The 15,716-nt window shown below is 43.9% G+C and overlaps 1 protein-coding gene across 2 annotated transcripts; it reads right to left on the reverse strand.

The window, feature by feature from the left end:
- Nucleotides 1-864: 864 nt before the first annotated feature.
- On the reverse strand, nucleotides 865-8,996 carry lyplal1 (lysophospholipase like 1). 2 transcript variants are annotated; one of them, XM_042108276.1, is made up of 5 exons: nucleotides 8,896-8,996; nucleotides 8,047-8,140; nucleotides 6,428-6,597; nucleotides 3,761-3,876; nucleotides 865-2,076 (listed from the first exon to the last, which is right to left on the reverse strand). In XM_042108276.1, exons 1-5 carry the CDS (start codon nucleotides 8,978-8,980, stop codon nucleotides 1,816-1,818), a joined length of 726 nt encoding a protein of 241 aa, XP_041964210.1. In that variant the 5' UTR covers nucleotides 8,981-8,996; the 3' UTR covers nucleotides 865-1,815. The 2 variants fall into 2 exon arrangements, with proteins under 2 accessions (XP_041964210.1, XP_041964211.1); XM_042108277.1 differs by lacking the exon at nucleotides 8,896-8,996 and adding an exon at nucleotides 8,452-8,871.
- Nucleotides 8,997-15,716: the final 6,720 nt, after the last annotated feature.

Here is a 15,716-nt window from a genome sequence, read left to right on the forward strand (position 1 = left end):
GTTCCCCCAAAACCCTCTCACTGTCGCTGCCCCCCCCCCCCCCTTTTCCATTTTGTAGCGGGTTTAAAAAGGAAGGCCTTGTCAGGATTCCTGGTATTTTTGCACTGGAGTGCTACTCCCAGGCCTGCGAGCTGTGTTAGCCTTGGCCTGAGGCCCCCTGAAAGAGCAAAGTGGAGCGGAGCAGGGCCCAACATCCGGACGACCTCGAGCCCAAACAGTGGAGGACTCGCTAACCACTTCCTTCCAATAACCATTAATGAAGCGATGTGTGTTACTGCGGAGGACTACCGGAGCAAACAGCGCGGCCGAGACCCCCCGAACACATGTTCAACAGATTTCCAGCTAAGACAGGATACGGGGGGGGGGGGGGGGTGATAATGGGGCTTCACAAAGGAGGAGGGAAGAAAATAGATGGACAGCCGAGGAGGAAGAGAACGAAAAAAGGAGAGAACGAAAAAAGGAGAGAAAGAAAGACTGCAGGGTAGAGGGCAGCTGAAGACAGCCATACAGGAGAGTGTCTTCACACTAACAGCATCCGCTTCTGCAGTAGTGTTCTGGTTCTGCAGTACTGTTGCGGTTCTGTAGCAGGTTCTGCAGCTGTGGTCCAGTTCAGTTAGATAGCTGAGCATCAGTGTACCGGTTCTACAGTGAATCTCTCATGCTGCAGCTGGGCTCTGATTCAATCTATCCAGCTTTTAGGTGCAGATGGTCTACTGTATCTGTCTGTCCACTTCCAGCATCGCTATAGCTCTCACACCCTGAGACAGCATCCTTTACCGACTCTCTGAGTGTGTGTGTGTGTGTGTGTGTATTTGCGTTCACAGGCACCTTTCAATGTGTTACAGAATACCAGTTGTTTTAAGGTTCACACAAATAGGACATTTTATTGACATGACCATCTTTACAGTTTAGATATATAAAAAAAAAAAGTCAGTCAAACACATTAAAGGTCAATTACCATGTAACGATTATGAGAGAGCTGACTCTTGTTCGGAAAATAGAATAGAAGTTCAATATGTGAGCCCCAATAATTCCTTGCATTCTACAGGTAATGGCTTCTTTCCCATAACAACCACACTTTCATTCATTTTCATTTTCATGTCTGAAAACTATAAGTGACTGCATGATGCAATTAATACATAAAACACAATGCATAGACAAAACATGTATAATGTAATATAATATAATATAATATAATATAATATAATATAATATAATATAATATGCATAGATTGGCACAATATTTAGGGTAAATATAGATTTTTCAAACAACATAAATTACATCCTACAGTATATGTTTACATTCTAGTCTACATTCTTTCCAAAATCAGGCATGCAGGAAAGAGTTTCAGAGTGGGTTTGTTAACATGGTCAGTCGAGTCACTGCGGGTAAGACTTTGGGATGTTGAGGGCAGTGAATCAGTAAATCTGTAAATTACGTCCTCTGATTTAACCCAACTCCGTGTTAGACATTTGATTCCCTTACTTGAGCTTTTCTTGATCCATCAGCTGTGCATGTTTATTTGTGCGTATTCACACTGCTTATGTGATTGTGCTGGTATGACTGTGTGGGAGTAGCATGCTGATGTGTGTGTGTGTGTGTGTGTGTATGTGTGTGTGTGTGTGTGTGTGTGTGTGTGTGTGTGTGTGTGTGTGTGTGTGCGCGTGTGTGTGTGTGCGTGTGTGCGTGCGTGTGTGTGTGTGCGTGCGTGCGTGTGTGAGTGTGCGTGTGCGTGTGTGCGTGTGCGTGTGTGCGTGTGCGTGTGTGTGTGTGTGTGCGTATGCGTGTGTGTCCTGTCCGGTCTCCTCCCCCGACTAGCGTGCGTCCGCACCCTGGTCTGCGTGCTCCACCGGGGGCAGTTTGCGGAGCAGCCAGGCGCGCAGGAGCTCCAGCTCAGGGGCGCACAGCTGGTGCTGGAGGCCCGGCAGGGTGTGGAAGGACACGCTCATGCCCGTCCGCCTCAACTGGGCGCTCGTCTGCTCGCCCCACTCGTGCAGCACCAGATCGTCGCTCGAGCCGTGGCACTGGAACAGCTCCGGCAGACTCAGCGCCCGCGTCCGACGCTCCTCCACCGCCTGGGAGCACAGACACACACGCATGAGAGCAAAGAAATTGATTCCTTTTGGATAGGGTCATAAACACAGTGGACTAATATGTACATGGATTAAAACTAGTCCTTTACTAAAACGTACATAGATTAAGCCTACTGTAGTCCAGCACTAAAACATACATGGATTAAGACTAGTCCTTGACTAAAACATACATGGATTAAGCCCAGTCCCGGACTAAAACGTACATCGATTAAGACTAGTCCTTGACTAAAACGTACATGAATTAAGCCTAGTCCTAGACTAAAACGTACATGGATTAAGCCTAGTCCTAGACTAAAACGTACATGGATTAAGCCTAGTCCTAGACTAAAACGTACATCGATTAAGACTAGTCCTTGACTAAAACGTACATGGATTAAGCCTAGTCCTAGACTAAAACGTACATGGATTAAGCCTAGTCCTAGACTAAAACGTACATGGATTAAGTGTAGTCCTAGATTTAAAAAGAATCTCATTGAAGATCTCCACTGAGAAAGAGTGGCAGTGGCTCAAGAGGGGGAGTCATCCAGCAACTGAAAGGCCTCGGTCATCAGTGTGTGAGTGTGTGTGTGTGTGTGTGAAAGGCCTCGGTCATCAGTGTGTGAGTGTGAGTGTGTGTGTGTGAAAGGCCTCGGTCATCAGTGTGTGAGTGTGAGTGTGTGTGTGGGTGAAAGGCCTCGGTCATCAGTGTGTGAGTGTGAGTGTGTGTGTGTGGGTGAAAGGCCTCGGTCATCAGTGTGTGAGTGTGAGTGTGTGTGTGTGAAAGGCCTCGGTCATCAGTGTGTGAGTGTGAGTGTGTGTGTGGGTGAAAGGCCTCGGTCATCAGTGTGTGAGTGTGAGTGTGTGTGTGTGAAAGGCCTCGGTCATCAGTGTGTGAGTGTGAGTGTGTGTGTGGGTGAAAGGCCTCGGTCATCAGTGTGTGAGTGTGAGTGTGTGTGTGGGTGAAAGGCCTCAGTCATCAGTGTGTGAGTGTGAGTGTGTGTGTGTGTGAAAGGCCTCGGTCATCAGTGTGTGAGTGTGAGTGTGTGTGTGTGTGAAAGGCCTCGGTCATCAGTGTGTGAGTGTGAGTGTGAGTGTGTGTGGGTGAAAGGCCTCGGTCATCAGTGTGTGAGTGTGAGTGTGTGTGTGGGTGAATAGGTGAATGTGAGGCATGACATTGTAAAGCGTGATTTTAAAGCTGCAGTGTGTAGCATTTAGTGTGATCAAGCAAAGAGCAAATATGGAATGCAAAAGTTATCATGTATTCATGAGAGTATTATCACCTACATGAATGCACAGGTAATGGAGCTAATTAGCTGATCTACCTGCCTGAAGACATGTGCTAATTACAATCAGCTGTTTTAGTAAATGATTGGAACAAATATGGTAAGAGTTTTCCACCAGCCACTAACCCCTAGATACTGCACCTTCAAGGGGATAAGGGTGGAGGAGGGAACACAATGTGGTATAGAGACACATCACTTCCATGTTTTGCATTTGTCTATGAGCTTCATACAGACTCTGCATAAACCTGCACTTGTACATCTCTATTAACTGACCACTGGTTTCTACATCCCGAGTGTTGCACTTTTCTATTTCCATCTCTTATCTTAACAAAGGTGAATATGAGGGAGTTATGGCAACAAGAATGGGAATAGAATGCAATAGCGTCATCAACAGTCATCGTTACCTGATAGACGACGGAGTCTTTATTCAGGAAGCTGGATAGAGCAAAGACTCCACCCACTTCTGGGTGGTACCTACAGGCCAGGTGCAGTGCCATGGCTCCACCCATGGAGAACCCACCTTTTGTAAAAATGGGGAACAGGGGAACAAGATTCCAGGTTAAGTAAGTAAAAGTCTTGTTAACTTCTGTTATTCTTCTCCAGCCATAATCTGAATTTGCTGGTCTAGTAATTTTGCCTAAGAATTTTTAGCTACAGTGCTTTGTTAAGTCGACAGGCTGCTTCAGAAACCTGGGGCGGATTTTCAATTTTCCTGACCCTGGACTTTTCCATCCTAGGTTGGGAATTACGGGAACGCCAGACAGAGTTTCTCTCCCACTGGTCTGGTTGGGCTGGCACGTCTGACTGCTTCCTTAATGCTGAGGCTAATTCTTCTCCAAGCCTTTGAACAGACAGTACTCTTAGTGAGCTGGAGACTGGGAGGGGAGGGGGGTCCTCCTCTATTGTGATGGCAGCGTACTTCACTGAGGGCCATCTGCTTCTAATTAACCATAGGGGCTAATTATGCTGTGATTCACTGTCGGGAGAAAAACTGGTGACAGTCTTGTGCCTTGCTGCAAAATGCTCCCAGACCAAGACAAGGAGATTAAATCTCATCCAACTGTGTGTGTCAAATCTGCCCAGTCTAGCACTGGCATTTATTACATTTCAATTGAACTCAAGTCAAGCAACTTGTCTCACTCATAATTCAAATTCGGACACAAAAAACAATATCAAAAGTTCTGCCTCACAGAGCAGCTAATGGAAGAAAATGCAAAATCCTGAAAGGAATTGAAGTTTAATTGACAAGTTAAGGCTGGCTCTTGAAAACAACTAAAAAAGAGAAGCAGGAAGGCACAGAGAAGACCGAAAGAGAGAGAAAGAAAGAGAGAGAGAGAGAGAGAGAGAGAGAGAGAGGAAAAAAGGGAAAAGTGAAAACTGGCCCTTAGTTCCACATCATCAAGTTTCTAACTCTCTGGAAAAGGCACCCTCACATGAGCCCCCCCCTTCCTCCTTAATCTTACACATCTGGGTGCGTCTGGGCATTTGCCGCACATCTGGGAAAATGCAGGAGTGCCCATCACGCCGTCACAGCCGTAAGGAAGACACCGCCAAGCTCGGATTGGGGGGGGGGGGGGGGGGGGGGTGAAGTAGACATGCCACCATACAGATGGAGAAGGAGACACCACCCTCACATCAAACGTCTCCAAAACGTTTCAATGAGATGTCTCAACCAAATCTCCTCAGAGTTTTAGCTTCTCACCTAGGGAGAGACAACTTGTCTGGTCACATGGTCCTCTGATCAAATGACCGCTGGTAAGTAAGTAACTGACGCCTTATCCTGCTCCTCTCTCTTTCTTTCCACGACTGATCTTGTGTGTCAGCACTCCCTTGCACACTTTTCCTCCCCCCACACGCACACCTCTTTGTTGTTTGGTAGGGCCTGCCGCATGTGTGTTTGATACCGTATTTCTCTTTCTCTCTCTCTCTCTCTCTCTCTCTCTCTCTCTCTTTCTGTCTGTCTGTCTGTCTGTCTCCAGGGTCTTTCCCATGGACCAGCACTCCTGAAAGATCGAGAAGGAGAAACACACACACACACACACACACACACACACTTGCGATGGTCTGCCGACGGCCCTCCTGAAAAACGTTTTCCATGGAAAGTCCTGGCACTTGTCAGGCCGACGGCTCTGGAAGTGGACTCCGGGTGCAGACCACTCCGCTTCTTCGGCGTGCGGAGTGACTCCAATGAGTATTTATAGTTAATGACAAAATGTTATGATTTAGGAAGATAATATTTCAGCAGTCTCGCAGGCACATGTGTTTTTTCAATCAGTTTCTCTGGAACCAAGTTTAGGGGCTTTTCTCTCCATCCACACAAGACCTTTCACACAAAAGTTTTTTTTTCCCTCGACCTTGTGTGTGTATGTCTGTGTGAAAGACTTTTCAAGAATTCACAACTATTTTTTGTGTGTATGTATATATACAGTATATATATACACACACAGCCACATATATTTCTTGACTTGTCTGTTAACCCTTTTATATCCCTCCAAAGCTGAATGGCTTGTGCTCTGTGGAGAAGCTTGCACTCTCTCACCATGTGAGTAGCTAGCACAGTAACTGGCAGAGTGACCCCACACATTTCCTGTGGGAACCTACCTTGGGTAGTTTTTAATAGTCTACCATTTTCACAGCACTTGTGCTGCCTGCTTGTATTTCAAGATTATTTACATCTGACATATCCTGATAACCCAAAATACTTCAGGATTTAGCGCTGAGGAAACCCGAGAAACCGCAGAGGCTAAAAATGTTGCTACAAACATATGAAAGGAATGGAAAGTTTGATAAGTTGCATTTTTGTTTTGTTTTTTCTTTTTTTGTTGTTTGTTTATGGGTTGATGTGTGTGATTGTGTGTGTGTGTGTGTGTGTGTGTGTGTGTGTACGTACAGCACAGCACACAGGTCTGGGGTGTAGGAGTCAGATCTATTTAATTTAAGTGTATTATTATTATTGTGTTTGCGTGTATTCTTACAAATAATTATTTTATGTATGCATACAAGCGTGTGTGTGTGTATTCGTGCCAATTACAATTTTGTGTATGTGTGTATGTGTGTATAAGAATTCCTACCGATTACTATCCTGTGTTTGGGAACGCCAGCCTGGATCTCGTCCTGGAGGATGGATCCAAGAGTGGAACACATGCCGTCCACAGAATCCAGGTGCTCTGGACAGTCCCTGGAGATCTTGTGGCGGTCAAACCACACGTTGGACAGAGCACCTCGCATCGGTGTGTAGGGCCTGAGAGAAGAAGTATACACACACAAACCGAACTTGCTATCAGAGCTTTGAAAGGGATGTGGTTATGTGGTGGCTCACACACGGGTGGCTGTTGTAATTATTGCACTGGAAGAAATTATTAACTAATTACTTATACATGTACTTACATTTCCAATTACCAATGCATGACACAGATAGTGTGAAAATAAACAATCTGTAAAACGTATCTGATATCTTGTTTGTCTTGTTTTAATATGTAAAATGTAAATCCTTCATTCCAGAGTGAGTGAAAATACAGTCATGACCCTATTTTGGTGGATTTTTACAGATCACATCATGGTTCAACTCAAATATGAATGAAATGTAATAAAGATGAATAAATAGCTCAACTGTACACTTGTGTGAAGTACTGTAAGCATATGGATAAGTGGATATGCACACCGTGCATCTTAGGTGAAATAACTACACCAAATGCAAACACCTTTGATCTCATGAGATGTGGCATTATTTGTGCTGAATGAAAGCAGTGGTAAAGTCGTAAAGTGATGTTTGGCTTTGATATTGAAACAAATAGGAGTGCTTCTGTTTTTTTTATATTAGATTAGATCCAACTTTATTGTCATGATGTCAGAGTACAAGTACAATAACAACGAAATGCAGTTTGCGTATAACCAGAAGTGCAAAAAAGCAGAAAAGTGATATACAAAGTATAGACAGGTGGTGTATAGACAGGACAAGAAATATAGTGCAGTGTAGACAGTAGTATACAGTTGGTTTACAGAAGGTGGTTTATATATATGTGCTTGCATGTGTTTTTATATATGTGCAGTGTGTTAGCAGTTACCTTATAAGAGCAGAATAAATAAGGCTATGTAGTATGAACAATGTGTGAACAACATGTACAGATATGTGCAATGTAGTAGCAGTAACATAAGAGTAGTAAGAATAATATGGAATGCAGTGTATTAACAGAATATATATAATATAATAATATAAGAAAAACTAAATAAATAAGGATATTCAGTATGAACCATATAGACAGATATGTACAGTATGTACAGCTATGTGCAGTGTGGTAACAGTACCATTGTAGTGCAGAAACAGTAACATTATAAGAGTAGTAAGAATAAGTGTGTGTGCAGGATGAATAGTATGAAGAGCAGTAGAATATGGCAATGTATAGGTGTAATTACATTATGTAAAAATAAAATGCAAATAAAAAAATAATGCAAATAAATAGAACACTATGGGTGGGATAGGAATTGGGAATTGGGATAGTGCAATTGTCCCGGGTGTGTGTGTGTGTGTGTGTGGGGGGGGCAAGGACACCTTAGGCAATTTTACAGGGGAGAGGGGTCTGTGTTGATGGGCAAAAGTCTGCACAATGATGGATAATGAATCCCTATTGAATCATTACGGTTTTCTTATATAAAGAGAACATCACCAGTAGTTATAGCCACAGGGACTTACCTGGCAGGAGCTGTAGGGTAGATTATTCTGATATGGGGGAACGCCAGATGAAACGTGTCTCGGACCCACCCCCGAAGTCCCAGTCCCGTGTCTCCTACACAGCAAGTGAAGAGTTCATCAATAAATCTCAATTATCATTACAGCCTATTGCACTGTGTAATCTTGTTTCTAACAAGGCTACATCTTTTTTAGAAAGATTATGAACTTCTAGAGTGAGAGTAGGCTAGGCTACAGCCACCTCCTCAGATAGAGATAGCCTACTTCAATTGTTCTTGGACTCAAACAGCACTTTCCCCTTTGGTTTGATTTTACACTGTCTATGAGGCATGACATGCTTGTTCTGTACAAATGTGTTTGAAAAGAAAAGGGAGAGAATTGTTTTATTAGGTAGTGGGAAACACCCACCCTTCATTTGTAAGGGAGTCCGTGATCATTTATCTTAATTTATCCCGAAATAAATAAATGAGTACTAAAGATAAGCAAATCTTTACAAAATGAGACGTGAACTCTTTAATCCATCCCAGGTCAAGAGTTTTTCCTCGTAAACTGGCTGAGCCCAAGAAGAAAGATCAAACGTGAGATCAAAAGCCCCACACAGCTGATTAGGCTATAACACGAGACGAGTCCTTGCAGGGGAATACTGAGATTCGAATTGTTTACGTATCCATGTTATGTTATGCTAGTAGCCTGATGCACGTATGAAGCTGTAGCCTATGTGGGCTACAGTTCACCTTCACCTTGTCCTTAATAGGAACTGAGTTCAGCGATAAAATAAACACGGTAAGGTGACACAACGTTTACTTATATATAACACGTTTAATGGCTATTGTCGAGGAAAGAAAATGCCACCTGAGCCATGGAGGAAGATAATCGATGCGGAATGTTTTCCTGTTTGAGACACAACACATCTGTGTAATTTCTGTGTGGCAGCCATGCCGGAATGAAGAAATCTCGCGATACTACCGGAAGTCTGCGGGAAAAATACAGGGATGCTTGATTAGTGCATGTGGTTCACCAATAGGCTATTTATGCTATTTTTGTCTTTTTTGAACTAAAATAAAGTATGTTAATGTCAACATAAAAAGAAAGCAAGTTTGTTATTTATACTATTTGATTATTAATATTGTTTTTTTTTTAATGTGAATTTAGACTATTATCAGGTCAGCAGATTGGCCTGGTGATTTAGGCTAGTGGTATATCACTCCTGTCAAAGTGAATTTGGCCTGCTTATTGCGCTCCAGAGGTAGGCTGAAAGGTTGTTCTTTTAGTCCTCAGACTGGTATAACTGGTATAACATAGGCCTGCCCTGAAGACTTTATTCGTTATTTTTAGTGCTGTTTGGGGCTGTCGCTAGCCAGGAAAGAATGAATTCCGTCTGATTAGGGGCCATCCAGACCCATGTTGTGTTTTAACACGCTTTATCATGTACATGGTGATTTAGTGGAATGTCTGGATCTGCAAATCAGTTTAAACACATTTTAGGGTCTTATCTTTTATAAACACAGGGCTTTTTGAAAGCCCTGTTTCTGGTAAGCTTCAGTCGGCCGCACGCTTGTGGGACCACACAAACGGCGTCCCAACTCTGACCTTGACAGTGGGAGCGGGCGATCATGGTGGACAAATGGCGGTGTGTCCCTCCCCCAGAGACATCCAGACTCTGGTACGGGTCTGGCACAGGTCCGTTCCTGAGCTGCCAGACTTGCGGCCAGCCTACTAATGATAGGCCTAGATCTACTCCAGAGTCCACCATTATCTGGGTCCAAATAACAAAGATTATGATGTCAGATTACGGGATAGATCGTTTTATTTTGCATACATTTAACTTCTTTTGTATGTGTAGCAGAGACAATAGTGTAGGGGCTGTTATGCAACGCGGGGAGACTTTTTCAGACATCAGGAAGCACTTCATGGGCTGGGCTTGCGATTCATGCCACATATCTTCCCCCTTACGTTTGGCAGACAGCAGACAGTCAGAACTCCGCTCCGTCCAGTCCTGGTCCAAATGATGGGATAAAGACCTGGGCCATATGGCCAGGCCGTCTCAGAGCCACAGTGAGTTCCAGTGGTTGTGTTCCTCTCGATTAACATACACTACATGCATCCACTCCTCTGTTTGCTGTTGGTCCATGTACAGATTCCATTATACCTAGGCCATCGGATTGAAACATCTCATCAATTTCTACCCAATTTATCTGTATCCAAGGATATGGACTACACTTTTAGCAATGCCCAAACAAAGTAGGAATGCTAGAACTAAGCTGTATTTCAGATATTGCACAGATATTTGCAGAGCCAGCTACTACCCAAGACCGCTCAACTGATCACAGTAGTCTGGATGCCTGTGGGAGACCGACACTTCAGAATGATCTATCTATGAAGGAAATTAATTAATTATCCCTATGTGTGTGTGTGTGTGTGTGTGTGTGTGTGTGTGTGTGTGTGTATGTGTGTGTGTGTGAGAGACGAGGATGGTGTTGGTGCTCTGTGTGTGTGGTTGGGGGTGATTCACATTCCACCCAATACGTCAACTTCCAAATCACACTGCCAAGATATTATATCATGCCTAAAACACTAAAACACCCTTAGCCTTTCAGTACAACTAAAAACACACACACACACTAGATGGTGGTTCCGCTGGAAGAATCCAACTCTAACATAGCGGATGTGGGCCGGGCCAAGGCCTCACCTGGACCATATCCGTTAAGAGAGTCACAGGCAACCTCCATCAGATTCAACAAGGCGCGTCTTCTTTTCACTTATTTCCACAAGAGTGCAGCCTTGCAGTGATATCTTCTGCATCAGCAAGGCCACACAACCTCGCAACAACCGCATCTATTAGAGTTGTTGTTGAGTTGATGCTTGTCAGTTGTGATAGCATCTGTTTGTTCGCCCGGTATTTTTGTCTGTTTTGGCCAAGAACTCTAAAGGGATGACGAAACACATTTATGCATGTCCTCTGCATGTTTTGACCGGCAGGATTTCAAGAGAATCAGCAAAGCTTCCTCCAAGCTGGAAGAGATGGACGCACTTTCATCCATCTCTCTGGAAAGTGAGTACAACACCATGATTCATGATACTGCATTTAGGCTTTCCATACACCTTTGTTAGTATTTTATGCATTTCTCAGCAAAAGTCTGAACACAACATGTGCTTTGATTCCAAACGCTGAAAATAAAAAGCTGTTTTTCAATTCAGTCCAAACTCCTCTCCGTCCCCACCTCCTCCTCCTTCTCCTCCTCCACCACCTCCTCCTCCACCACCTCCTCTTCCACCTCCACCTCCTCCTCCACAGTCCTTAGCCTTGCTTAGACACACCCATACATCCCAACACCACACATGTGCATGCATGCATGCATGCATGGATAAATATGTTTGCTTTGAAATGCATTCTTGTGGATTTAGCCGACGCCTCCCCAAATGTATTTCCAAAACAAGCTCTGAAATAAATCAGACTTTCTTCGTTATGACATTTGTAAGAGGCCAAAAAAACATAATCATTACACTGCCTTCTTTACACAGGCTGGAGCGCGAGATGATTTATACGTTCGATATGTGATGCGTCTTTTTCCCCTCTCAAAGCGTAAGTCATTAGCTGTGGACGTACAGTGGAGTGTTGATGGATTTATGGACTGGTGACTTAAACACACTGCAGTCTTAAGCTAAATGTAAGACTTCGCCTGCCAATACGTACTCACAGCAATGTGCTACTGTGACTTATAATTCAACACACAACGTTAGAATAAACGGTGAATGGATTTGAGAGAGAGTGTGTGTGTGTGTGTGTGTGTGTGTGTGTGTGTTTGTGTGAAAATGTTCATATGCAGCGTGTGTGATGTAGGCTGTGTAAGAATTACCATCTGTGTGTAATGTCCGTGTGTAATGTGTGTGTGTGTGTGTGTGTGTGTGTGTGTGTGTGTGTGTGTGTGTGTATGTGTGTGTGTGTGTGTGTGTGTGTGTGTGTGTGTGCTGGGGGGGGGCAGCGTGGAGTGTGACTCATTGGAAGCAAGGCTGCTGTGATGGATTGCAGGTTGATTTATATGTGCCAGAGCTACTGTCTGCAGGGATGAGAGTGTCGCCAGCACTCCCACTGTTTACTGTTTATAACAACCAATCTCCACTCTTCTGTCAAAAAGCCAGGCCAACTGCAGGGTCTTGTTCACACAGTTTGACCACTCCCTTCATCACCACCATGTAGACACACACATACACACACACATACACAGATATGTGCTAACAGTCAGATACACCAATGTGCGTCGACACACACAAATACTCACACACACACACACACACACACACACAAACACACACACACATGCGGACCCAAGCAAGCATATAAGCGCTAACATATGTACGTTAGTAGACAGACGTACAGTTTGGGTGTGTAAACACAGTAAACACTCATATTCCACCACAATCATATGCCACCATAGTGTGCCACACAACGGTATACAGTGGACTTTATATGCTGTAAAGACACACACACATGCAGAACGACCATACGCAGGGACACACACACCTAAAATTGAATATGGCCACTATCCTATGGCGTAGGAGGCAATGCAACCAGATTCACACACACACACACACACACACACACACACACACACACACCAAGTGCTCAAGGTAACAAAGAGTCAATCTGTCTTCATTTAGGGTCTGAAATCCCCCTGCATGGCGGCCCAGACAGAGTCCCTGCTTGGGCTTTTTCACAGGCTAAGAAAAACAGCAGTCACTGGGGCCTACAGCACAATCCGTGCCTCTGTTAGGACCTGACTCTGGTTTTATCATATTGGAAAGTCTGACCAGGGAGGAGGAAGCACTCGATGACTGCCGCCATTTTTTACCTGCCTGTTTTTCTTCTTCTTCTTCTTCTTCTTCTTCTTCTTCTTCTTCTTCTTTCTTTTTTTTCTTCTCATATGCTTCTCTTCCCTTTTTTCTCTTCCTTTTTTCTATTTTTCTCATGAAAACATGAGCTCATCTGCGAGCTCTCGCGGGACTGTCACGGCTCACCGTTTAGCGTTCATCAGTCAAAGCCGATGAAAGCTTTGCCCCCATTCAAACAGAGGAGGGTGATGATTTAAACAACTCACCACTCTCCCAGTTGCTTAAATTGGAGGTGACTCATATTTGCCCTCTCTTTGAGATGTGGATAACCTGGGACTCTTACAGCATGTGAAGGCAGACATGTGCGAGGTGAATATGCTGTGGCAGCTTCGTTAGGTCAGAGCGGATCATATTTAATATAACACAGGCATCTGTGACCAGATATGACTTTCAAATCGTTCCACACTGACTTGCCTTTTCAGTAAAGCCACTGCTGGACCTCCCACAATGCCCCTGTGTAGTGCCAAAGTTCCTACTCTGCCGCTTGTCGTACAGTCATGCCACCCTAGTACAGGGATGCAGGGATGGGCAAAAATACATCATAATGTATTATTAAATCAGGATACTTAATACCCTCATTTTAAATGTATCAAAATGATATGAACCACAATAATAAATACACAATAAAATACTGAGCATGACATCTTTCCATCCATCCATCTTTCTTTTTTTACCTCAGACCTTTAGCCCATTAAAGCTCTAATAAGGATACATAGAGAATATCACACATCAGAAATTCCAAAATTGTTTAAAAGTTCTGCCAACAACAGATAAACTTATGAGTGTGGGTGAGCAAGTAACTGGAATTGAGTGAGTGTGGGGGTGTGAATGAATGTGTGTGTGTGTGTGTGTGTGTGTGTGTGTGTGTGTGTGTGTGTGTGTGTGTGTGTGTGTGTGTGTGTGTGTGCCTGTTTGTGTGTGTGTGTGTGTGTGTGTGTGTGTGTGTGTGTGTGTGTGTGTGTCTGTGTCTGTGTCTGTTTGTGTGTGTGTGTGTGCCCGCCCTGTGCCCTGCATTGCAGAAGTTTCTTCAGCTTGGTGCCTATGAGCTCAACCACATTTTTGAGAAGTCTGCCATTTAGATGTCTTCGATGAACCCTGCTGATCAATCTAGCAAAGGAAAGGAAATCTTCAGGAGAGTGGGATGATTATGTTAAATCTCACAAAAAGGTGCTTGATTAGGGGATACTGTTCCAAAGTCCGACCTAAGCCAGGCAGTATTTTATTCTGTCACACACAACATTGTAACTCACACTACACGTTTCAGTTGAGTCACGATTGATGTGCGTGTGTGTGTGTGTGTGTGCGTGTGTGAATCACGATCGATGTGCTCATCATTGTCCATGAGCTTCATGACTTCATGACTTCAGCTGGTTAAATTTAACCCATTAACCTATATAACTTATTGATTGTTTATGCTGTACATCTTCACTTTCACATTGCTAACTCTTTACATTTCTGAGAGTGATGTTTATGTATGTTAGATATACTGTATGTGTGTTCGTTGTGTTATGGTTGTCTAAGCCACTGGATGCCTAAAATTTCCCCTCAGGATGAATAAAGTATCTATCTCTATCTATCCTTTGTCTTTTAATGTCTGTGTAAAGTGCTTTGAGTATCCTTTGTCTTGGAAAATGTGCCATATAAATCAAATTTACCTACTTACCTACTTACTTACTTACTTACTTACTTACTGACAGACATTACATATTCACTTCCCACATGGCATGGCATCCTTAATCTGATGTTTCTAATAGATCAGGGTTCATGACAGCCATATGTTTTCCTCCTTTTCCTAGCTGGCTACAATGATGCTGCTCCTTGCCCCTGCGATGTGTTGTGGATTAACTTTAGGTGGGGTGGATGGGATGTGTGTGGTGTGTGTGTGCATGTGTGTGTGTGTGTGTGGAGGGAGGTGGGGTGGGTGTGTTCTGTGCATTCCACGGCCCACGCTCACCCACCTCGTAGGCCTGTGTGTCCTGCATCCTCCTCCTCCACCACCACCACCACCACCGCTGCCGTAGCGTAGCGTAGCTCGCTTTGTCCTGGCTGCTCCGCGTTTATGGCCGCACATCAAAGCCCTCCACTGTAGCTCTGCCAAAGAGCACCACATAATTCAGCCAACATGAAAGTATGCTGTCGTAAAATTTCATACAAGGTAAAAAAAAAAAAACACTTAAATAAACATGCCGAACCGTAACAAGGTTTAAACTATGGAGAACAATACCTCCACCCACGCCTGCCCGTGTTCATCTATAACTAAAAGAGTCGGCAGCCGAAGGTTTCACTTCTTAATACGAATAAGTGTGTTTTCATTATGGATCCAATCCTTAATCTCATATACCTACAGCGGTGTTGTTGGAGGTATTGGGTTTTGGGAGAATGTGTGCAGGAGGCCAAGGAATTTTTTGGCAACGGGATTTTACTTTCTGGGGTTTCGCTTTGATGTGGATCAACCTACTCTCCATTCCTTTTCGTTTGCCTGGGAAAATTAGAAGCATACGTGTGAGCACAAAGGTCAGTAGCAGAGAGCGAGGGAAAGAGAGAGAGAGAGAGAGAGAGAGAAAGAGAGAGAGAGAAAGAGAGAGAGAGGGAGAGAGAGCACAGTTACTGTGGAGGTTTACATCAGACCTTGTTGATTGTTCTGCTCTCCCACGTAGACTCCTCTGTAAGGAAAATCAGAGTTGAGACAGCGTAGGCCTACTGTAGGCTATGCCTGTCTGTCTTACCTTGCAAGGCTAAATGCTACTTAAATGAGACTTAAACTAATACCACTGAATTGATGT

Source organism: Alosa sapidissima, chromosome 10, assembly GCF_018492685.1.
Source record: "Alosa sapidissima isolate fAloSap1 chromosome 10, fAloSap1.pri, whole genome shotgun sequence".
NCBI classification, from domain to species: domain Eukaryota; kingdom Metazoa; phylum Chordata; class Actinopteri; order Clupeiformes; family Clupeidae; genus Alosa; species Alosa sapidissima.